This window comes from Convolutriloba macropyga, chromosome 3, assembly GCF_964194025.1.
Source record: "Convolutriloba macropyga chromosome 3, txConMacr16.3, whole genome shotgun sequence".
NCBI classification, from domain to species: domain Eukaryota; kingdom Metazoa; phylum Xenacoelomorpha; order Acoela; family Convolutidae; genus Convolutriloba; species Convolutriloba macropyga.
This window is the reverse complement of record NC_134470.1, coordinates 32,717,829-32,743,345: the sequence shown is the minus strand read 5'-3', so window position 1 is coordinate 32,743,345 and position 25,517 is coordinate 32,717,829. Positions and strand designations below refer to the sequence as shown.

The 25,517-nt window shown below is 32.7% G+C and overlaps 1 protein-coding gene across 14 annotated transcripts in view; it reads left to right on the top strand.

The window, feature by feature from the left end:
- LOC142337016 (uncharacterized) overlaps positions 1–25,517 on the top strand; it is a 162,611-nt gene that overhangs the window by 120,262 nt on the left and 16,832 nt on the right. Inside the window, exons 1-4 of one of the 14 annotated variants that reach the window (XM_075386046.1) lie at positions 19,305–19,406; positions 19,843–19,948; positions 21,016–21,638; positions 24,293–25,385. In XM_075386046.1, the coding sequence (XP_075242161.1) occupies positions 24,307–25,254 (948 nt within the window). In that variant the 5' untranslated portion in view covers positions 19,305–19,406; positions 19,843–19,948; positions 21,016–21,638; positions 24,293–24,306 and the 3' untranslated portion in view covers positions 25,255–25,385. The other 13 variants (XM_075386040.1, XM_075386047.1, XM_075386034.1 and 10 more) reach the window with 13 other exon arrangements.

Here is a 25,517-nt window from a genome sequence, read left to right as displayed (position 1 = left end):
GGTCCTCCCGCTACAGAAAAGAAAGTGATGGTTGATCTGATGGTAATACAACAGCCCGTAGAAAAATTCCTTCGATGTTTGCAGAGACGGCATATGTATGTTGTCGGAAGCGAAGAGGTTCGAAAATTAGGTTTTGGAGCAGATCAGGGCCAGCGAGCATGGACTTTTTCTGCGAGGCACCATTAAATTTTGCTGCTCCATTGAGCACACTACTCACCTTGCCCGGTTTATTCGGTTTGAAAACCAGATGGTGGGGTAGGTACCACTCTTTATCAGACCGGTTCTCAACCTTGTGAGCGTCTGAAACGTCAATTACATACTCCATATTTATATCTTTCTTATTGGTGTTAGTAGACATCTCTCTAAGGATTTCATCCTTGGACAATCGTTTTTCCAGAGATTTTAGTTGCACAAGGGAGGAGAACTAATTATTTGGGAGCATGGTGTTGTCTGCAGCCCACAGCATTCCGACATACTTTTTATTTCTACAACTTTAAAATATAGCCTTTTTAAATTTCATAATTGGTTTCCCGCTTACAGCACCTACTCTTATGACCTTTACTCGAAGACAAAAATCTAAAACTGCTCAATATATCAATGTACACATATTTTTGCATCAATGAATGCGAGCCGAAGAAAAAAAATATCAGAAAAATATCTATCTAAGGCATCAAAAAGGGGTCCTTTAATCTCCTATCTTCGTTATTCGTAACTGCCGTAATGTTTTCATCTCTTGGTTTCCTGTTTTCTTGTTTTTCTAATTTTCGTGTTTCTTGTTTCTTTGGCCTCCCAAGAGGGTTCCTTTAGCCTCAAAAATACTTAGTTATCTCTTTGAAAAAATGAGGTAATTCACTTAACTTAGATGTCAACTTTGTAATTCCATAAAAGTTTTTGTTTAGTGTTGGTTGGACTTTTCTGATTTCAGCTACTTTTTAACGTTGTCTGTCCATTTGCAAGAATCTTGCTTGATGAACCTTTTTATTGGGATCTTGCATGATCTTACAAGATAAATTTTGACCTCGATTAGGGTCAACAGAGATCTCATTTGAACTCAAATTGTTGTATTATTTGAAGTCTGTGGCGCTTTTAAAAAATCGTCTGGTGTACGTAGTTTTTTGGTACCACAGTATTTGTCAGAATTTAGCAATGTTTTTTCGTTATTGATTTCTTATTTTTCTGTATAATGCAACTCACACTGAGCGCCGATTATACATCTAAACTTGAAATTTCCACACTCAATTTCAAATGATTCATGGACCATTTTATGCAATATGTCGCTATAACAGTCCTGAGCCATGTATATTTGCCGGAAAGCAAAAAGTTTCATTGAGACCTGTTCCCAACTTTCGCCATCTGATGGAAAACGAAACATAATAAATGGAATAGTCGAGTTTACAATTAACCAGTCAGCATTTAGAATTTGGGTTTAATGGGGGAACTTACCTTGACCACGAATGACGTAAATACTTGTGCTGGCATCTGATCTGTCACACAGTAGAGAACTAAAAATAATATTTTTGAAAATGTATCCGGAATAACACATAGGCAGCTTGTTGAAAATTCGCCAATTTTATTTTGTTTGATTCGTAATGTTTAGATTCGATGTTGAAGAGATACAGCGCTTGCATACAGCCAGCTTGTACGTCGCAAACCTATTTCAGATATTATATTGTTGGTCCTGGTGATTTTAGGACTAGTTTTTGAGGAGTTCATATCTATTGATACAAAAAGTAATTAACAGTCAAAAATTTTGAACGCACGAAAGTCTGGACATAAGGTCTTTCGAACGCACGATAGTCTGGACATGAACGCAAAAATTATCAAATTTGGAGCGCACAAATTTTCCTTTGGAACGCACGATAGTCTGGACATGAACGCAAAAATTATCAAATTTGGAGCGCACAAATTGTCCTTTGGAACGCACGAAAGTCTGGACATAGGCAATTTTGAACGCACGAAAGTCTGGACATGAGGACTTTTGAACGCACGATGCTCGCACGAAAAATTTTGAACGCACGAAAGTCTGGACAAAGGCACTTTCCGTCTGGGATGATCTGAACATATCGACTTTCGGTCTGGCACCTCAACCTGCGAGTAACAGTATTATTACTTTTCACCAGTTCCGTTTTCTAGTTATAACTAATAGGTTTCCAATCCAATCCAAAACAGAAAAATTGCACAGAACGTGGGAACTGAAAACGATTAGACAGGACGCTAAAAAAATTTGTCAGGACGGATAACAATATCATTTAACTTCCCTTTTCCATTAACTCTTTAATAAAATCTATATAAACTTATATGAGTTTGTAGTTAATTGATGCTGATTTTCAAAATCCAAAAACTGAATCCAAAAAAACTATTGATGTACAAGGCAACTATAGAAAACCATTTTTCTAGAGAACAGAGAAAAGATAAAAAAGTTGGCGGTATATCTTTTCTATTTTTTCTGGCGTCTCTGACTTCTTAAAAAAATTATCTTGTGTTCAAACTAGGGTTTCTGTTTTGTAGAGCGTTATATTCAACGGAGGCATCTTTAAAAAAACATTTATAGCTTTTTTTTAAAAAAAGACGAGAATCATAGCAAATTTTTGAAGAAAAATAACTTAGTTTTGCCAATTCAGCTGGGCACTGAGGTTAAACCTAAAACCAAAATCCCATAGTTCACTTGAAATTTGATTTCATTGATATTTCAAAGAAATGACTAAATTTTTTACAGTTGAAAATTTTTCCTGTCGTTATATATTTTAACTACTGTTTTCACTCATTCTCTTTTATCTCACATATTTGCGACTGCTACTAAACTCTACAACAAACTTGTAATTTCTTCGTCAAAATTTGCTATGCAAAGGTGGAGACTTTGACGTTTTTGTACTTCGATGCCCATATTTTAGGTTCTGCAATCCTGTCGGTAATATCTCTGATCCTGTCGGGAATCAAAGATGACAGGTCTGAAGTGTGTTGTTTTGAATTAATTGTATCTTCTTCTTTGGTTTCTTTTAGCAGTCAGCGCTCTTAGTAACTTCTTTTTACAAAATTTCGTTACTTCTCTTACACATTTTGAAATTTGTACAGATATGTTGTTCTTCATAATACTGTTGCTTTGTTGCACTGTTAGGTTTTTGGTTTTAAATTTCAACAATTGCAGATGCCAAATGTTTCTGCTCACTGACTTTGATTGATATCGACACGTTTTGTTCAGAAAGTGAGCGTTAAGTTTTTTCCAAAAATATTGATTTTTAAATTTGTACGTTGACGTGAGTCTTTATCACAAAGAATGCTGTCCTGTAAAACAATTGAACGTTTGTGTATTTTTTGACGCATAGCTAAAATTTCTGACACTCTCGATAGGTAAGCGTTCAGAAAAAAAATTAGAAAGGACAATGCTCCAAACTCTAGACATATTTTACACTCTAAGTGAAATTAGAATCATTGACTAAACGCTATGTTTAATACGGGAAGAGTTAGCAACGCGGGATTATTATTGTCCGTTTGTTCGTCTTTAATTTATCATCAAACAATGAGGCTCGTTAATGTGCGTTCGCACATGATGTTCCAACCCTAGCTCATCTAAATTTTTGACTTAATTGTCAACCAAATGAAGAGATAATCAAAAATAGAAGTTTGAGTCGAACAAATCTCCACATAACCAAACTAATAATTGAATTACATAATGCAATGCCTCATTACAGCGCTCACAAAATTTGCCATTAAAAAAACTGCGAGAAAAAATAAACAACAAAATCAGCAAAAACTAGCAAAAGGCACCTGATAACAACGTCCAAATAAAGTCAGATAAAACCTTAGCTACACGGCAGATGGGACTTTTTTATTGGGACTAGGTAAAAAGTCGACAAAAAGAAATAATGAGGAAAAATTCAAAAAATCAGTCAACATTTTTAGAAAACGTTTCATAACTTCAAACGACTTAAAAACCCTTAACCTTCAACGAAATAGTTCTTGATAAATTTACTATAAAGTCGTTACGAAAAGACCTGTATTTGATCAGACTAAGCCATGGAAACGAAATAAAGTTATAGAAAAATTCAAAAGAAACACAAAATTTGCGAAAACAGAAATTATTGAAGCCATTAGCTTTTATGTGAACGTTGTTGCTCTTATTTCGATTGTTATTTTTACTAAATCAGCTAAAGTTACATTGAACGATTAAGTAAGTTTGCTCGGTACTTGGTTGAAAATCATTGGGATCTGTGATTACGCGAATATGCTAAGAAAATAATCAAAAAGAAACACAAATATTGACCACTCACAAAAGTTTCATGAATACGCATATCGCCCACCGAACAAAACATCAGTTACGATATAAAACCAAGAGACTTGTCAACATTTTAATCACATGGAATGGAGTGGGACCTCTCAGTGATGAGAATAAGTTACAAGTTGACGAAAAGAAGAATAAAACTGAAAAATTTGAAAAAATTTTGGAAACGAATAATATCAAAAACATTAAGACTTTTCGCTACAAACTGACTCCATTGAGAAACATCATTTTTCGATCCTGTATAAGAAGATTATGAGACCTCTCATCATTTAACGACAACAAAAAATTCAACAAAAAACAGTAAAAAACAGCAAAGTAAAAAAAAATTCAAGAGAGAAAAGTGTCGAAGCCGTTAAATGTAAATTTTTCAGTAAAAACTTTCCATTTTCGATTATTTTTTCATCAGAAATGTGATGCTTCTTTTGCTTTTAAAAAATTACTCTAAAAATTCACTAATTTGAACAAGTATATCAAAATCACGTATGCGAAATTGAATCATATGAATAAGTATATCAAATTTTTGAAAAAAAAAAACACATAAAAACAACGCCATTAATTTCAATATCCTTCAACGGAAATCAATCAAAACGCTAAGTTATGCCTTGATGGGAAGATTTTTTGGTTTCTCATTTATAGGTCATTAATAAGACCTCTCAATAAGTCTTATTACAATGAAAATAACAACAATTACAGGCAAAAAAACCAAAAGTTCAATAGAAAAGTGCCAATTTAAACCATAACTTTTTCCCTGAAAACCTCCACTGCCCTTGCCTCAAAACCTCTTGAACAATCTCTTTAAGCAAATGGGAACTATCAGTTTCACCATAATGATTTAGGAATTCAAAAGGAACCAAAATATTGAAAATTTCGAAAAATTAATGAAAATTATGAAAACCCGTGGCATCGAAGTCATAAAACTAATAGTTAGAAGTCAAAAAGCTGTCCAAACAACTTTTAATTGCAGGATAAAGGAAGCAGGTCCAGTGTTTACTGAAAATCACTCACCGTTCAAAAAAATTTTGAGATGGGTTAATTTTCAAAAAATATTCGAAAAACATTTTTAATGTCTTAACCGCTATTAGCTGTCTACTCAAAGCACTACATAGGTTCAATTAATGCTCATTATCACGCTTATTGCACTTTTAGTCAACGAGTTTATGTCACAAGACTACAAACTTTTCGTAAATTATCAAAAAGAAAATCAAAATTCCATTAAAAATTACGAAAACCCAGAGTAGAAGCTAAAAGAAAACAGGAACGATTCCTAGAAAACGGTTTTTGCTCATTGAGCTTCATTTCACTGTGAGTGAGGCTCGTCATTAACGGAATCTCGATATGAAAAGTGACTAGTCTATAAGTGACATTTAAAAAACAAAAAAATGCGAAAAATTTTCTAAAAAACAGCTCTCAAATAGAATTCGAGTTTTTTATAGTAAACCTACCCATGAGACCAAAACTAGCATTTTTGTCGCCTTTCGTCTATTAGGAATCCAAAATTGTTTCTTTTAGTATCATGAAATGCAATCTTGAATTTTTAGTTTTACAGAAAAAAACTTAATTTTAACGAAAATTATGCCAAAAGTGAACAAAATGTCCTGTTTTCACACAAAAATTTAAACCTCGATAACTCCTCGAAAACAACGAAATTCGAAAAATTTCGAATTCTACGCTGGACGAGCTTTTTAAGGATACCACTCACATTTCTCTACGATGAATATATCGATCGGCCAAAATTGTCTGAACAAAAAAAACCATTTGAGTATATAGTTCCTCCCCCCACAAGTGGGGTCGGAACAAATATTTGTTTGTACCATTTGACGTCACACTTACTGTTTTTATGTATGCAATTCTAAGTGAGTTGCCTATTGCGTCAATTGAAATTCTAATACTGCGTTTTTGTGTTTGTTCAAGTAATTAAGTATTTCATCCTTAGTCATTCTTAAAGATAACTTTCCCCATTTTCAAAGAGACTTTCGCATGCTTGAAAAGAAAGTGATCTGGCTAATTCAATTTTTGACACTCAAATTAAAGATCATTTGATGGCAGCTAATACAAACATTTGTACGAAAACCAAAATTAGTTTTCTAATTTTGGTTTTTATATTTTTAATCTAACTTGTGTTCTTTCAATTGCTCCAATGAAAAGCATAGCTCCTCTTGTAATCACTTTAGATGGTTTGCCTGACATGTGATTTTGACATTTCTCGGCATTATATTTCAATGTTTGTTGCCCTCTATCTTTCTTCACAACATTTTTTTTTCATTTCATTTATTTTTTGCCATTATGCAACAATTCAGGTGAAATCAATTTCACTTCTATATGCTAGCTTCGTTAATTCGTTATTTTCAGATTAAATGTAAATAAGCTACCGTCAACGAGCAACTGTTGAGTTTTCATCTGATTGCAAATAATTCACAATCATAGCTAAATTTTACACACTTGTATATTTCGCAATCATTGGAACAAAAACTCATAGCTAGAGATAACCCGATCGGTGAAAACTCCACAAATTCCGGTCGTGTTAGAAAATTTGCCTCTGATTTAATTTTTTGATGATTTTACGTTGGTTTTCAATTAAGTATAGAATAAATTGATCAAAATGATGCATGAAAATCTGACAACTGTATACATTTGTTGTAATTTCGACAGCCATGTCTGCTTGTGTCTTTGACGGCAATCCTATTATTGTGAGGAGATTAATCAGATGCAATTAATCAGATTTGGAATTACCAAAATGACCTTAAAGTTAAAAAGGTCCTCGATGTCTATAGAATGTTATAATGAAGAACGGGACGAACTGATAGGGCAAAATCAAAGCAGTCACTATCAGAATAACAACGTTGAAAATAACAGCTATTGCCGGTATCACAGCAACACTTTCTTGTTACCGCTTTTCACGAAATTATAGGAAAAAGATTTCATCGAAATAGAATGCAACTCAGCCATTCTTTGTTCCTCTCTAGTTGAGAAAATGTTGGTTTTAAAACATAAGAAATTAACGATATCGTCGTTTTATTCTAGCCAAAAAAGACGAAAATCCGTATGAGTTCCTGCCGGTATCGTCGTTTTTTTTCGGTATTTAAAATGAAAAAAAAAATTGGTCTCGTCGTTTTGAAACGTAAGACAGATTCAATATCGTCGTTTTAAAGCGTAAGAGAGATTCAGTATCATCGTTTTTAGACATAAGAGAGTTTCGTTGACAAAAATACCAGGAACTTTTCTACTCCTGGTCTCAAGAGAAGATGAGTCAAACAGACCGAACATTAAACGGGCAGCAATAGGTCTTCAAAATGAAACCAACCGTCAAAAACTTTGCCTGAAAACTACCAGAAAGTATGTCATAAATAAATAAGCGCGAATTAATCACCAGAATTCTCTTAAATGTTCATCAGGTAGGTTATATGTTTTAATTCTAAATTATCCAAGAAAGTTATATTCGTTGAATTATTTTTGTGAACGAGCTAAAGAAAAATTTTCAATGATTTTGCACATTTTTCAGAGTTTTTGCGTAAAATGTTTTTTGAAGTTCCTGCATAAAAACCGTATCATAACGTTTGACTACATTATAAAAAGAAAAGTCAAATTTTGCAATGGGAAAAACGACAACTTCTTAGATCTAAAACCGAAAATAAGTCCAAAGTTTTAATGCAGAACCTACCGAACCCTCTAAAACCGATAATACCGAATCTTTCAAAAAGTTTTCCACGAAATATCTGAGCAGAATTCAGTTTTTGAGCACTTCTTTCATTTTTCCCCAATTAACTCGAATTAAACGCTAAAGTCATAATTTACATAACAGAGGAGGATATGTTGATTATTTCAGTATTCGGTTGTGCTCGGAGTTAGATTTTAATTTTAAGGTGATCCCGGAATAATCCAGCTCTGTTCTATGGTTGTTTTTTTTTTGCTGCGCAAGTTTAACTTTTTTAAAATTTTCTACAAAGTTTGAAAAAATAATAATTTTTTCTGATAAACTGATTTTGATTGATTCATCAATTGCATGACTGAAAAACAGCTAAGGTTTCAACTCTAGAGCAAGTACGATTAACAATCCTACGTATTTTAAATATCCAGGAATACTCTCTGTTTTTTGTTCTGTAGTTTCCTTCCAAGAAATCAAAGAAAATGTATTCAATTTAAATGGAGATAAATTATAGCAACAATCAAGAGAATATGACAATAAAATGAGAAAAATATTTGGTAAGCCAAATTTTGAAAGTGGACTCTTCTCATTGTGAAAACACCAAAACAACCAAAACTGTATGCAAATAAGGTGGAATCATTTTTTTTTGCAATCGTTGTCAGATAAGGGAATCACATTTTGGCAGCCTATAGGGTTTTTGCTGCTAGAGAAAAACTATGAATAAAGATTCTGGCTCAATTTTTTACGCTTCCTTCGGTCACAATAGACAAAAACTTTTGTTTGTGTCTTTTTAAAAATCGGAAAAATATATTGTTTTTTTTTTAACAAAATTTTCAAATGGCCCTGGCGCAACAATTGTATCCAAAATTTCTAACAGGACTCGTTTTTTAAGCATTCAAATCCTAGGTATCGATTGGAGGCCATTAGACTCCACTTAAATGGAATTGAGACGTTCAACACAACAATTTTGTCGTCAATGTAAGCAATAACAGATCATCTGAATTTTTTAACAAACACCAGTTAAGAATTTTGCTGAAAAATATTTTTAGGATTGAAAATTTTATACCCAGAGCTTATCATTTAATTTAGTGTCAATTTTGCTGGATCAAATAGTGTGATGTATGAAGTCATGAGTGTTCTCGTTGGAAGGTTGTTTGATAGAGAGTAAATTTCACATATGTAAGTACGTTTGGGAGGGTACAAGTATCACGTTTACTTTCTCAGTCGTTGAAATTTTGATATTGCCTGAGAGTGAAGTTTAGTATTTCTGCTGAAGAGATATTTTTGAGATATTGTCTCCGATTTCCATATTATTGTTTTGTGCATATTTGAATAGAGAAAAAAAATTATTCATTCTGAAAGTTAATATTCGTTGCCTTTCAAATATTCATTGCAAACTGTTTTAAGAAATGCGTAATTTTTTTGTTTTTTTTTTCTCGATTTTTGCATCCTCTTCTTTTCTTTTGTGTTCATGGATTCTTGTGTGTCTTGTGTTTGTTATGTTAGAAGTCAATATCCATTGAATGGTCAAAAATGAGATTTCATAATCTTCTGAGACGATTTTCGGGGACATTGCAAACATTGGAAAAGTAAATTTTTTGCAGAAGTTAATTGTTCCTCAGATTTTTCTTCTCCCTAAAAACTGATTCTTGAGATTTATCGATTGCCTCTGTGCTTAGAACCAATCAAAGCAAAAATTTTACAATACGCTATGCTATAAAGCCAGAGAATTCGAAGAATTATCAGAAAAATTGCTGAATTTTCATATTTTGAGCTAATTTCTTTGGCTTTTTAGTAGTGCTCTGAGTGTGTGTTTCGAGTCAAATTGGGGTCTGAGTAAAGTTTTCACTTTAATTTCTATGCTAAGATATTCACTCTATCCTCGTTATAAGGTCGGCCGAAGTCTTTGTGTTTTGAGTCAATTTTGTTTTGCTGTGTTCTCAGTCAATTTTTCAGTTTAACATGTTCCTATAAAACTAGCTTCATCTTCGTTGTAAGGTTGTCTGACTCTCAAACTTTGTCACCATTTCTGAAGCTGCAGTCCACGGAACAATAGATTTATTGATTGTTTAGCTCGGCATTCAATAATCTCTTACTGTTATTGTGTGCATTTTTTTCATAAATTAAACTGCAAGCCTTCAGATGAAAAGCATTACTAGTTACTTGATACTTCATTTTATAAATTTTTCTCAATCACACAAAAAGCACTGATTAGAAGTTTACTACAAGCTAATTTAAATTGAGTTGGGCTGAAAGTTTTCCAAACAAAATGTGAATCGTGAAAAAAAAAAGAAATGCGAACAAAACAGATAGGGCGATAAACTTTTTTCCTTAAAGCTTAAAAAATAATTGAGCCTTTCAAGTAAATCAAATAGACTGCGTTAGCAATCTTATCAATTGAAAAATAATATAGTGTTTCTGTTTATATTCTCCGGTCTTTAAATTTCCTTCAAAGATATTTCGAATATGTGCCGGCTATTTTGTTATTGCGTGTTTCGGAAATTCCGCCTAAAAATCATAGAAATTGTTTACAATAAGACAACAAAAAACTAATGCAACCCTTAAGCGAAAACAAAACTGAAGTAAGAACAACACTTGGTAAACTAATTTTCAAACTGTTTTTTTCTCATTGTAAAAGCCTAGAAACCGCCGATGCAGTCGGCGAGGAGATCCAATTTTCTTCTAGATGTTTTCAAGAGACCAGGTTTTCAATTTGCCATCAAATTAAATGTTTTCTCCGGACAAAAACTGTAAATTCAAACTCTAGGCACGATTGCCTGCACCAATTTTGTGACAAATACCAAAAGATTGTAACTCTGTCGTTCCAACGATGGAGAAAAACAAAAAGAAAATCTGAATGTTTTTTGAACATAAACAGATGGTTCAACTGTGCCGAACATTTTTTCTAATGTAGTCAAAAAACAATCGATCTGTACTTCAGAAGGAAAACTAGCATAAACTAAAATAGCAGAGTTCTTTAGTTTACTTTAGTTCATTTTCATTTTCATACTTGAAAAACAAAGAGAATTAAAAGGCTTGGTAATGTGCATTTGCAAATAATATCCAAATCCACTCAACCACTGTTCTGACTTAAGTGTCAATCAAATGAGAATGAGTAGGAAAAGTTTCAAAAGTACTTAAAAGCAATTGATGTATCTATTTAAAAATAATTTAAATAAAACTACTAAAAGCCTAAAAAATTCATCATTAGATGGCCATTGATACCTGCAAGCTTTAAGATGAAGGGCATTGCTAATTTCATGATACTTTATTATCTATATTTCTCGCACTCACAAAAAACATGGATGAGAAGGTTACTACGAGCTAATTTAAAATGGGTTGGGCTGAAAATGTACTAAATAGGTTATGAGTTGATGAAATGAGATCAGAAAAGGCTGATAATTTTTTTTCTTGATGAAATTGAAGAATGTATGAGCCTTTCAGATAAATGAAATGGATGGCGTAAGCAATCCCATCATTTGAAATAGAAAACTGTTGCTATTTATATTCTACAATCTTTAAATTTCGTTCACAGTTATTTCGATTACGTGCGTGTTCTGGAAATTCTGCTTAAAAAATAGAAAAATAGCTTCTTTTAAATTGTTGACAAATACTAGCAATCCTCAAGTGAAAACAACACTAAGATGAAAGCGGTTTTTGGTAAGCTAATTTAGAAAATCTAATTTCCCCGTTCTGAAACCACCAAATTAGTCGGCAAGCAAATTGGATTTTTTTGTGAAATAATTTTCAGAGTACAGAATCTCAAAATGACATCAAATTAAGTGCTCGCGCCGGCAAAAACGTTGAGATGATATTTCAGGCACAACTTTCTTGTTACAATTGAAAAAGAACGTAAATTTTATCTGTCCGATGATAGAGACAAGCAATGGAAAAACATTGGTGTCGTTGAAACACAAACAAACTGTTCATTCAGAAAACACCTGTATTGAAAAACAAACTAGCACTTTTACCCATCAATAGAAAATTTTTCAATGCAAAATTTAATTCAGAACAGAAAAACCAATGGAAGTTATTGCTAAATGTTTCTAAATTTTATGAGTATATTGAATGTGTTGTCGTTTTTTCCTTTAAAGTGGGTTGCTTATTTTTCAAAGATCAAAAAATGTTTGCGCCAGTTTGATTCTATTTCCATTCTTGAAAAAAAAGAAATTGAGCCATAGTCTCCTTTTGAAGTGATCATGGAAACTTCTAGCCCTGTTCTTTAATATGTTGTCTGCATATTGGAAAATATCTAATATTTTAAATTTACAGCCTTAAAATGGTTTTGGTAATCAAACACTTGCATCAAAAATTTTTAAGATGACTCATTTTTAGGCACCAGAATGTCATGTACCAAATTGAGGCTATTAGAATCAACTTCCTCGAATATGAAATGTTCAACACGACAAGTTTCTCTACACTGTGAGCCATAAGAAATTGTCAGAAATTTTCAAGAAAAATCGTTGATTTTGACAATTTCAACCAATGAAAAATGTTTGAATGTGGGAATTTTATACACGGAGGGAGTTACTTATTGTTTTGTCGATTTTGCTTGATCAATGGGTGTCATGTAGAAAGATATGGGTGTTCTCGTTTAAACGTTGTTTGGTAAAGAGTAGAGTTCATATTTTTATGTACCTTTGGAATGTTCGAAATAGCACATTTACTTTTTCTCTATCAGGGCAATTTCTAGATTGCGTTAGAGTGAAATTTTCTATTTCTGCTGAAGAAAAATTATTAAATCAATTATAATAAAATTTGCCTGGTCTTAGAATCTTTTTGAGATATTTTCTGCGCTTTCCAAATCAGTTGTTTTGTGCAAACTTGAATAGAGATAAAATTAAATCTAAACGCAGTTTTCTTGAATGTTTGTTTCACTCATTTTTTTCTAAATGAGACCATTTTTGTTTTTTTTTCCCTTGATTTTTACATCCTCTTCTTTTCTTTGATGTTCGTTATATTTTTGTGTTTTGTATTTCTTACGTTGGTAGTCAATAATCTAACCAACAACCAAAAATGGCAATTCATGATCCTCCGAGATGATTTTCACAGACATCGCAAATATTTGAAAACAATTTTTGTTGGCAGAGATTAGATTGCCATGTGATTTTGATATTTGTTTTGCATTCTTTTGTGGGTTCAGCTTGCTAAATACTCATTATAGGGATTTTTATTATTGATTCTGAGGTGAGAACCAATCAAAACAGAAATTTTACAATAAGTTTTGCTGAGAAGTCACAACTATTGAAGAGTTATCGACCTCATCTTAATTATCAGATTTTGAGCCGTGTTCTTTGGTTCTTTTTGTTTTCAGATATTTGTGTTCTGAGTCATGTTTTCCGTTTTAATCGTTCCCGTAAGTTTCACTGGTACTCAACTTTCTTTGGTACTAAATTTTCAAATTTTGAGCCGGGTTCTTTGGTTCTTTTTATTTTCAGATATTTGTGTTCTGAGTAATGTTTTCAGTTTTTATTTGTTCCCGTAAAGTTCACTCGAACCTTGTTGATAGGTTGTCTGACTCTTCAAATTTGTATCACATTTTTGACGCCGTAGTCCACGGAACAGGAGATTTGTTGATAGGTTAAGCCTGGCATTCGATGATCTCTTACTACTGTCACGTGCATTTTTCATTTAAATTAAATTGCAAGCTTTAAAATGAAGGGCATTACCAGTTTTTTAATTTTGTATTACCTATATTTCTTGCAATCACACAAAAGCGCTGATGAAAAAGTTACTACCAGCTAATTTAAAATACTTTGGGCTCCAAAATCTTTAAATAAATTGTGAGTTGTGAAAAATATAGAAATGCGACGAAAAATAAATGACTATAAAGTTTTTTCCTTAACAATTGAAAAATGTGAAAATGTGTAAGCCCTTCAAATAAATGTTCACACCATTTGAAGTACAAAATTGTTGCTGTTCATAATCTACAGTCTCTAAAATTCGTTCGTAGCTTTTTCGAAAATATGCAGGCTACTTTGTTGCTGCGCGTTCTGAAAAATCCGCCTAGAAACCATAAAAAATGTTTTTTAATCGAATGGCGACAAATTATAGCAACCCTGAAGTGAAAACAACACTGAAGTGAGGACAACATTCCATGAGCTAAATTTAAGTATAATTTTTCCACTGTAAACGCAGAGAAAAAAAACAAAGTTATCGACAAGCATATCGATTTTTTTTTAAATTGTTTAAATAGTTAAGGATCTCAATTTCGCAACAAATTCAGTGTTCGCTCTGGACAAAAATATTGAAACTAAAATACAAGTATAAGTGAATACTAAATTTTTGAGAAAATTGTTGAAACATTTTAATTGTGTCTTTTCAATGATAGAGACAAACAAGAGAGAAATCTTACTCTTTTTGAGAGATAAACCAGATTAAAAAAGCTTCAATTGTGCCGAACAATTTAATTTTTAATTCATTCTGTAAACAAAAGATCTGTATAAGAAATAAAATTAGGACTTTTAGCCGTGAACAGAAAAATTTATTACCAATTCAATTCAGAACAGATAAAACTATGGATTTTCTGAATTTTAGGAATATTGTTTTTAAGAGCTTCGAAGCCGGTTGCTTGTTTTTTGAAACTAAAGAGCAGAAAGTGTTTGCCAGTTAAGTTCTTCTTTAAGTCCTGAAAAAAAGGAGATTCGGTAATGTGCGTTGGCACATAATGTTCGACCCCGCTCAACCAGATTTTTTACTTAATTGTCTACCAAATGAGAAAAAGAAGGAATCTTTTCAACAATTAATGCAATTATTCGAAAACACTTCATATATCCATTCAAAGGATCACTGTAAATTCCAGCCGCAAAAAGACTGAATAGTAACTCGTTAGAGGGCATATGATAGCTGCAATTAAAGAGACTAAAAGACAAGGCAGACAAAAAAATGAAAAAAATAACCCGCCGTATATACGACGAACACTCAATTTCTAACTATTTTTAAAACGCTTAACAACAAACGCTTATCAAGAGAGATGCAAGCTTTGGAATTACACTTTATTCACTAAAACGTTAAATAAATTCAATTCCGCCTTCTTTCAATCCCAGAAAGGATATATGTGATTTTTCAGTTAGGTGATAATCTAACATGACTGTACGAAAAAACCTCAAAATTCAACAATTTGAATACATCTAAATTTCAAAAAAAATTGGATGAGTTAGGTTTAAGTTCAAAACAAAAAATTTAGCGATAAAACAGCAATTAAACCTAACATCTGAAGCACGTGAAAGGGAAATAGACCTATCAGGTTGCTGTGATAGCGCTAGAAGCTGACAGAAGTGAGGCATTTTTTCAAACACTTTTTTGGTAAAAGTCACAAGTGTTATCAAAACCCTAGGATTCAAAAAGCAAAAATTGGTTTTCACTAATTACTGTCTATTAGATATAATGAACTTTGCATGTAGTCCAAAAACTACAAATTAACAACTAATACAGGCGCTAGTCAGAACTTTTGAAACTTTTTTGCGCAAACACAAATTTGAAGCCAAAAAAATTAACGGTTTTCACTCAAGTTAAAAAGTAAGTTCATTAAAATTCATCTGACTCGGCAAAAAAAGAAATGTGATTTGAAATGATTCTGGTCTGTAATTAACAAAAAGAACATTTTAAAAAAAACGCGCCATAATAATTCGAATACTTTTTAAATTTTAAAATTACAAAATTAGACCAAAAACTAATCTCGCTCCTGCTGCTTGTCTGATAAAACAAACATTTGTTCAAACATTTACCAAAGTAGCTGAATGGACAATAAGTCTATATAAAAAAATGAGGAATTTGAATAATTGAAAGTTTATAGATGTGAAAACTCATTAGGTATCAACTGGAAGCATTAAGCAGTTTATGAGCTTCGAAAGACTGTTTTTAATCTCATCACTCCAACAATAACAAAAAGTGGTGAACAAGAAATTTACGAAAAGACTATAGAGAGCAATACAACCGTAAACTATACTCAGATAACATTATATTTATTCTTTTGACCTCATTATGAAACGGAAAGAGACAGAAGAAAATCCAAATGTTTTTTCGTTGCAAAAATTAACGGTGAGACCAAAACTGGCTTCGCTATCACTGTGGGGCTGTTAATAGAGGGCACTGTACCAAATAACAGAGCAATAAAAGTTTTCGGGGAACGAAATTCTTAATATATCAAATACGCATTTTTGATAAAAACCCAATAAAAATTAGAAAAACGCCGCTAAATTGTGGGTTCCAGAACACTTTCAACGGAACCAGAGGTAGAAATAGTCATCAAATGTTAGACGATGGTTAGGTAATTCCTAAAGTCTGAACTACCGGTAAAATTGGATAAAGAGTACTAAGGAAGCATGTTTGTTGCCATTTCTTTTGATAAAGAAAAAATATGCTACATTTTCAAAAGTAGTTTTTATGAGAAATGAGAAAAAGAGAAAAAGAAGGAATCTTTTCAACAATTATTGCAATTATTCGAAAACACTTCATATATCCATTCAAAGGATCACTGTAAATTCCAGCCGCAAAAAGACTGAATAGTAACTCGTTAGAGGGCATATGATAGCTGCAATTAAAGAGACTAAAAGACAAGGCAGACAAAAAAATGAAAAAAATAACCCGCCGTATATACGACGAACACTCAATTTCTAACTATTTTTAAAACGCTTAACAACAAACGCTTATCAAGAGAGATGCAAGCTTTGGAATTACACTTTATTCACTAAAACGTTAAATAAATTCAATTCCGCCTTCTTTCAATCCCAGAAAGGATATATGTGATTTTTCAGTTAGGTGATAATCTAACATGACTGTACGAAAAAACCTCAAAATTCAACAATTTGAATACATCTAAATTTCAAAAAAAATTGGATGAGTTAGGTTTAAGTTCAAAACAAAAAATTTAGCGATAAAACAGCAATTAAACCTAACATCTGAAGCACGTGAAAGGGAAATAGACCTATCAGGTTGCTGTGATAGCGCTAGAAGCTGACAGAAGTGAGGCATTTTTTCAAACACTTTTTTGGTAAAAGTCACAAGTATTATGAAAACCCTAGGATTCAAAAAGCGAAAATTGGTTTTCACTAATTACTGTCTATTAGATATAATGAACTTTGCATGTAGTCCAAAAACTACAAAATAACAACTAATACAGGCGCTAGTCAGAACTTTTGAAACTTTTTTGCGCAAACACAAATTTGAAGCCAAAAAAATTAACGGTTTTCACTCAAGTTAAAAAGTAAGTTCATTAAAATTCATCTGACTCGGCAAAAAAAGAAATGTGATTTGAAATGATTCTGGTCTGTAATTAACAAAAAGAACATTTTAAAAAAAACGCGCCATAATAATTCGAATACTTTTTAAATTTTAAAATTACAAAATTAGACCAAAAACTAATCTCGCTCCTGCTGCTTGTCTGATAAAACAAACATTTGTTCAAACATTTACCAAAGTAGCTGAATGGACAATAAGTCTATATAAAAAAATGAGGAATTTGAATAATTGAAAGTTTATAGATGTGAAAACTCATTAGGTATCAACTGGAAGCATTAAGCAGTTTATGAGCTTCGAAAGACTGTTTTTAATCTCATCACTCCAACAATAACAAAAAGTGGTGAACAAGAAATTTACGAAAAGACTATAGAGAGCAATACAACCGTAAACTATACTCAGATAACATTATATTTATTCTTTTGACCTCATTATGAAACGGAAAGAGACAGAAGAAAATCCAAATGTTTTTTCGTTGCAAAAATTAACGGTGAGACCAAAACTGGCTTCGCTATCACTGTGGGGCTGTTAATAGAGGGCACTGTACCAAATAACAGAGCAATAAAAGTTTTCGGAGAACGAAATTCTTAATATATCAAATACGCATTTTTGATAAAAACCCAATAAAAATTAGAAAAACGCCGCTAAATTGTGGGTTCCAGAACACTTTCAACGGAACCAGAGGTAGAAATAGTCATCAAATGTTAGACGATGGTTAGGTAATTCCTAAAGTCTGAACTACCGGTAAAATTGGATAAAGAGTACTAAGGAAGCATGTTTTTTGCCATTTCTTTTGATAAAGAAAAAATATGCTACATTTTCAAAAGTTTCTGCAAAATTTTAGCTAAGAGAGTTTGTTTAAACGTTTCGTCGACTCTCCTAACTTCAACTTAAAACGTATGATTAGACTATCGTTCAAAATTGTGTCACATTTTAGCTAGAAGTGATTGAAGGATGCACGCAGATTACAAAAATTACGAAAATTTTGACTAAAATTACGGAAGTGAGCCTAATGATCACAAAGTTTTAATTTCCGTAACGCCTCCAAAAATGGGCATTTCGGAAAATTTTTATAGATGATATTCTACGCTTGACCATTTTTCTAACGAGAGAACTCACAGGTCTATTAAGATAAAAATATCGATGGCCGAAAACTCACTAAACAAAAAAAAAACAGTTGAGCATATATTTCCTCCCCCAGTAATGTGGGTCGGAACAAAAATGAGATACATTACAAATTATATCACAATTAATTAGGACATTTTTTCGGAGCCTCGCAAAACACGAAAATGTGCCGCAGGAAAACAGATTGTTGACTGCTAAATTCTTAAAACAGCTAAATTAAAGAAAAACTGTTTTTTTAAAGTGGCATTAGCAATGCTCTTTCCTCAAATACTTCTATTTTTTTATTTATGATCTATTTTTATTATACTATTTTGATTTTTTGAGCATGAAAGATATGTTCACATTAATTATGTAACCCTACAAAGGTTACACTGGAAGTTTCCGATGATAAGTGAAATTTTGAATTTCGGCAAAGACAAAAGCGAAATTAAAATCCAATTTCAAATGATTTCTTCCATGTATTTACGTAGCAAACGGAATGCTCTGATATATCTGAATAGATTTACTCGCCTATTAAATGTGACAGTTCCACATTGGTAACTGAAAAATGGCATAGGCAATTAAACTAAATTTACGTTTATCAAACTTTTAACTAAGTTCTTTTGACATTTGTCAATGGTTGCCGCATCAAAAGGTCACCAGGGAATGCTAGTTCAAGTTCTGGATATTTGAATCATTGATAACACAAATTCACTTTGAAGACTTAATTGAAAATAATATTATACGAATTTTATTTGTTCAATCAATGTACGTACACTAAGTTTGAACTTTGCTATTCATCAAAGTTATTGAAATGGCGCCTCTGTAGAAATTTGTACATGTAAGTGAAACTAGACATAATTTCTGTTGACACTTTGTTAGCTTCAACTTCATCATATCTGTCTAGTCCCTATGGTTGGGCGCCGGACAAAGCTTAGTACAAATTTAACCCGTCTACCCAATGTTTGTTCATGCTTTCTCAAATTTATTGAAGGCATAGTTGGTTTCATTGTAAACCATATTATCCGATTGTTTGTTAAAATTTAACTCGATCGCTAGGAATAGCTTACAAGTGTATCACGATACAATTGCTCACGTGGACATCAAAAATTATCATTTAAAAAGAGTTGAAAATCTGAACTGGTGGCCACCAAGAGTTTTACGTTCACTTCATTAGCTTACTTCAATATAAGTTATAAAACGAAAACTATACTTCAAAATGTATTATTACTTATTTTAAGCATTTTTAAGTTTGACCAACTGACAATCTTTCAGAAATTATCAAAAACTATCATTTAAAAAATTGAAAATCCGAACTGGTGGCAATGAAGAGTTTTACGTTCACTTCATTAGCTTACTTCAATATATATATATATATATATATATATATATATATATATATATATATATATTCAAGATATAAAACAAAAATTATTATTCAGAATGTAATATTGCATCTCTTAAGCATTTTTTAAGTCCGACCAACTGGTTATGTTTCAGAAATCATCAAAAATTATCAATTAAAAAGAGTTAAAAATCCGAACTGGTGGCCATTAAGATTTTACGTTCACTTCATTAGCTTACTTCAATATATATATTCAAGTTATAAAACGAAAATTATTATTCAAAATGTAATTTTACATCTCTCAGAATTCGTGAATTATAACCACTGGGCGACCAAGATTGTTAGTAAGTTTTTTCTTTTAACTCCTATGCACTCTCACTGACTATTTTTGTGCTCTACAATGGTTTTTATAATAGTTTTTTTTTCATAAGAATAATCAATATCCGATAGCTTTTGGATTGTTTTGGATTACGAGGCGTTTGAACAAAATTCACTTGAAAATTTATTTGACAAAAAAATCATAATACCTCAGAAACTGGGTGACTTTTGTAACCAACTTTTTAAACTAATTTCTTATTACGAGGGATTCGAGTTTTGGGCTGCCGTTAAATTGGCAAATTTATTAGTAGTGGCTTTGAATACTTGGTGACCGGAAAGATTTGACTAACCGTCGACTGCCTGTTCTTAATATGGTTTTCTCAGTCTATATTTAAACACATGAAATGACGCCCTCTACCAATATTATCCATGAAAACACTGGGATCGATCAAAATGTCATGTGTAATGACAGATAGAACATTTCTAGGTAATGTATTGACAATTGAAGAACTCCCGGACTGAACGTCAAGTTTTAATCAGTACTGATTCCCTGAAAATGCAAATCTTGGATCATTTCTGTATCAGAGCTCTGATCATGTCATTTTTAGACTTGGCACGTCTTAAATCAAGTTTTAAGCCTTGTCAAGACTTAAGTCAAGTCTTGGTCAAGACTTGACAAGTCTTGCTCACGTCTTGGCCAAGACTTGACAATTATTGAGCAAGTCTTGACATGTTGTCAGAAGTCTTGAGATTTGAGATAAGACGCAATCAGTTCTGATTTGTCATTTAAAGACGTGTATTTCACTGGAGAAGTACTGATCAAGACTTGAAATTCGTTCCGGGTGTCTCGACCAAGCACGTATCAGTGTCAATATAATTTCATCATCTTTCAATGCAATTATCTTCATGTGTGTTTTTACGAAACAAAAATGTGCGCTGTAACTTTTCGTTATTGCATATTAGTTGATATCACAAAATTTTTTAAGGTTATTTAGGTAATCTTCGGATGTTCCTTATTTTAAAAGTTCATAATGCTTATCACTTTAAGCAAAATTTTATAAAAAAATAATATCTCTCACCTTGCTTTAGATAAATGTTACCAACTGAGAGAACTCTACTAACCTGGACTTGGGTCTCAGAGCATTTCAGCGCTGAAACAGCACAATTCAAGTGTAAAAACTAAATTCAGTTTTGAAACATTGCATCTCCAGAATATTTTAAGCTTCTTTAAGTGCAGTTCTTCTTCATTATGATTATATTGAGATCATGGAGTTAGCCCAGGCTAAACTTTTCCTGTACAGTCTGAAAACTACTCAAACCCCAAAATTAAGTCTGAGCAGAGCAATGTCATACTTTTGTAACTTATAACTGGTAATTACTATAGTAGTATACACACTATTTATATATAAGCTTGTTTATAGGCAATTATCACAAAGCACATTTAGCTTAGTGGCTACGACTTGCTACGCAAGTTAAATGCTACAAGTACCCACACGGAAGTTCGAATCTTCTATAAATCAAATCTTGTTGGCGGGAGTTAAGCTGAGCATATTATTTTTCATGCAGTAAATTTTACTCAAAAATCAAGACTGGCCCGTGTAAATTGGGACATGAACAGAGTACTGGTCATCCTAGAAAACAGAATATGTCTCTATACTGATTCATCGCTGATTTACTCTGGCACCAGTGATCTTAACTGCATCCCGAAACAGGTATGCACTTTTTTTGCAAATATATTCCCTTTGATTTCACACGAAAAGGAAAGGCTGAGAAGAAACGTAAACATGCTAAATAAATTTTTGGCGGAACACACTGTTGCAAGAATGCATTCAATACTGATTCCTTTGGTTGGGCACGTTTTTTATTAGCATTGCTATTAGTTTTTGAAAAAGTGAGTTCAACCGTTTTCATCAAAAAAGACTGTTTATGGGCCATGAAAAATTTCATAAATCAGTGCGGGTTCTGTGTTTGCTTAACGAGAATCAAGAACTGGAAAAAATATGAAATTGGCTCAACGATAATCAAGAATTGGTTAAAAATATGTTAGCGAGACAAACACTGAAGAATACTAATGGACACAAAAGGAATATTATGAGCGGATTGTAAAACTCGATGTCATTTAATACTTACGGTAGTTAGCAAAATATTTCACAGTGCAACAAGAGTTCGAGGATGGGTGAGTTAGAATTGGCATCAATTTTCAAGCAGTATTTAGATATCCGGAAGGATATTTCCGAAAACTTTGTTTTAATTGCGCTGACAGCAGTTGTACAATAAATTGTTCCAACGAATGGAACTTATTCTGTTTTTTTGCGATATATATATATATATATATATATATATATATAAAACTCAGGGAGGGAAAAGGAAAGGATCTCTTTAACGGTGAAAAATTTCTTAAATTGCTTGAAGTGTGTTCGACAACTCCCCGAAACATTAACGGCCGTCGCCGTTTGAGCGGATCTTAGAGGACAATTTTGTAGGCAATAAACTGAAAATGCGAAAACTAAACAAGAAACGTGTTCACGTTGAAAAATGTAAGTGCAATAGCTGAACCTGCTGAGTGAATTTTTTTAAGCTTGTTGGCAATATTTTGCCAAAAATGTTCACTCAAATGCAGTATTTTATGCAGATATATATATATATATATATATGTATATATGTATGAATGATATATATGTATGATATATATATATATATATATATGTATGAATGTGTATATATATATATATATATATATATATATATATATATATATATATATATAGTTCAAATCAAACAAAGTCTTTCTTGGCCCCCAGTCCAACTTCACATTCCTGGTCAGTTTTAGTTGAACAATGTTCCTTCAATTGCCCTCTTTTTCTTTGAGAAAATAATTTAATACCAACCTCTTCTGCATAAAATACTGCATATGAGTGAATATTTTTGGCTCAAAACAAACAAGAAATGTGGCACTGGGTTACCAGAAATTGCAAACAAGCTTAAAAAATTCACTCAGCAGATTCAGCTGTTGCACTAACATTTTTCAACCTGAACACGTTTTTTGTTTGGTTTTCGCCTTTTCAGTAGATTTCCTACAAAATTGTCCCCTAAGATCCGCTCAAAGGGCGACGACCGATAATGTTTCGGGGAGTTGGTGTTAATAGGCTTCAAAGCGGTGAACACACTTCAAGCAATTTAAGAAGTTTTTCACCGTTAGAGATCCTTTCCTTTTCCCTCCTTGAGTTTTTTCATGTCTCTCCCCCACTAACAAAGGAACAATTAGAAAAACAATACCAGCACAATTAGTATGGAGGCTCCTTAATGTGCATTTGCACATGATGTTCGGACCCGAGCTCTCTACATTTTTGATTTATTTTTCAACCAAATGAAGAGATAATAAAAAAATGTTAGATTTAAAGAACTCGTTGCGCACCCATACTACTTATTGAATTAAATAATGCCCCGCCTCATTAGAGCGGTCACGATATCTGCCAAAAATAAGACTACGAGAAAATAAACAAACAAAAAACAATCAAAAACAAAACGTTTTTACGTCAAAAACTCAATATCTAAATCAAAGAATTTAAAAGCACTCGGCAACAACGTCAAATAAAAATCCGACAAAACTGTTACAACTACGCAATTATACAAGTCGACAGAAAGAAGGAAAAATGAGGCGAGTTTCAAAAATAAATCAAATAAAATTAAACCAAATAACCTTATACGTCGTAAAATTCAGTAGCTTTTAAGAAAAAATCCTAGATAAAATTATTAAAATCTCATAATGAAAACAAAAGGACCTATCACTGGTTAGACTAAGCTATAAAACGGACTAAAGGAGCAGAATAACTAGAAAACCCAAGAATTTGCGAAAACACAAAAATTTTAGGAAATTAATATTATTATCTATTATCTGTAAATTGAGTTTTTTTTAAATATTAGTTTTACTAATTCAGTGAAAATTATACTGAAAGATTAAATGTTTGCCTGCCTCATCTAAAAACTATTTAATTATGTTATTACGCGAATTTGCTAAATGAAGACAAAGAAAATCACAAACAATGACCACTCACAAAATAATTATGAAAACGCATATTGTCTTGGCGCCGCCAACTTTAATAAAATATTTTTTTAATTGGCATTTATAGTGTTTGAAAGCCAATTTACGGTTGGCCTAATTTGGACGCGCGGTTAGATTAAATTTCGCATTTTACCCAAACTACCTCATTACTGGTTACTACTTTCACATTATTCACAACGTGTGGCTGCAATATGGGCTCGTTTTTACGTGACATTAAAACGATTCATTCCTCAAGAGAAAACTCGGCGAAACGGAAAAGCTACGGAGCTGTAGTCGCATGTTTTGTATCCTCATTTTTTCTAGCGAGTGGATATTTGATGCTGAAACTGAGTCACAGCATCGACAGGGAATTCACATTCCTGGTCGGATTTAGTGGAACAGTATTATGTGTTCCTTTGTTTTGCCTGCGAAGCACTGGAACGTCGCCAAAACCAATTCAAAATCAAGGCAATGGAAATTTTTACTTAGAAAATTACTCAGACGATAAGCAAAATACTTCCGAGGAATTCCAGGAAACAAGAACAGGCGGTGTTGATGTTATTAATGTTCAGAGTTGTACAAAGAGTCACCTTCTAGACATATTTTTGGTTATGCTCTTAGGAATTGTTTTCAGCGGGGGTCATGTTCACTTTGCGTTTGTATCTATTGGGTATACATCTATCGGGGATGCTAGAGCCGCGGCTTTAGCAGTTCATTTTATCGGCAACGTTCTGATTGAAAGCTTCCTTGTTAAAAAGACTCCAAGATTGTTTACAGTTGTAGCTGGTTTCCTGGGTCTCATAGGAACATTCATAATCTGTCAACCCAAAAACTTACTGGCCTTGAACATTGACGTTACACACGCTACTGGAGTTGGTTTTGCAGCGTTGTCCGGAATTTCGGGCTCGTTTTATTATTGTGGCTTGCAAAAATTTAAACACCTTCCGGTAGCCATGAGTCATCTGAGTTATTTTGCCGGGCCTTTAGTTTACGGTCTGTACGGGATATCAACTGCGGAAAACGCGCCTTTCGAAATGTGTGTGAAAAGTTTACGAGCTCAGTCTGTGATTGGAAGTGTAATATATGCAATTGGGGCTATTTTGATTGTAACTGGGTCGCAGTTATCATCAGCGTCGGTTTCGACATCATTAAAACTGTTGATTATTCTTCTGGGTTACTTATTCCAAGTCATGTTTCTGTCTCAGCCTCTAACTGTGTCATCTGTTGTAGGTGCTGTGCTTATATGTGCTTGTGTTTTTTTACAGAGTTATGTATTGTTGAAATGATGTATTAGTATAGACCTGTTTTCTCTTGATTTTTTTGCTGTTTTATGATTATGATTATTGCAGTAACTGAATCAAACATTTTGCTAACGACCATATGGAGTAATTATTTGAAAAATTAATTTTAGAAATTGGTCGTATTCGTCCTCTCTGAACTGTAATCATCTGATTGGAAACCGCCACAGTAAGCCTAATATGCGAAGTTTTGTTCAGAGTCTGTCATTTTAATTCCTAATTGTTCCTAACTTTAGTGGGGAGGGAGGAAC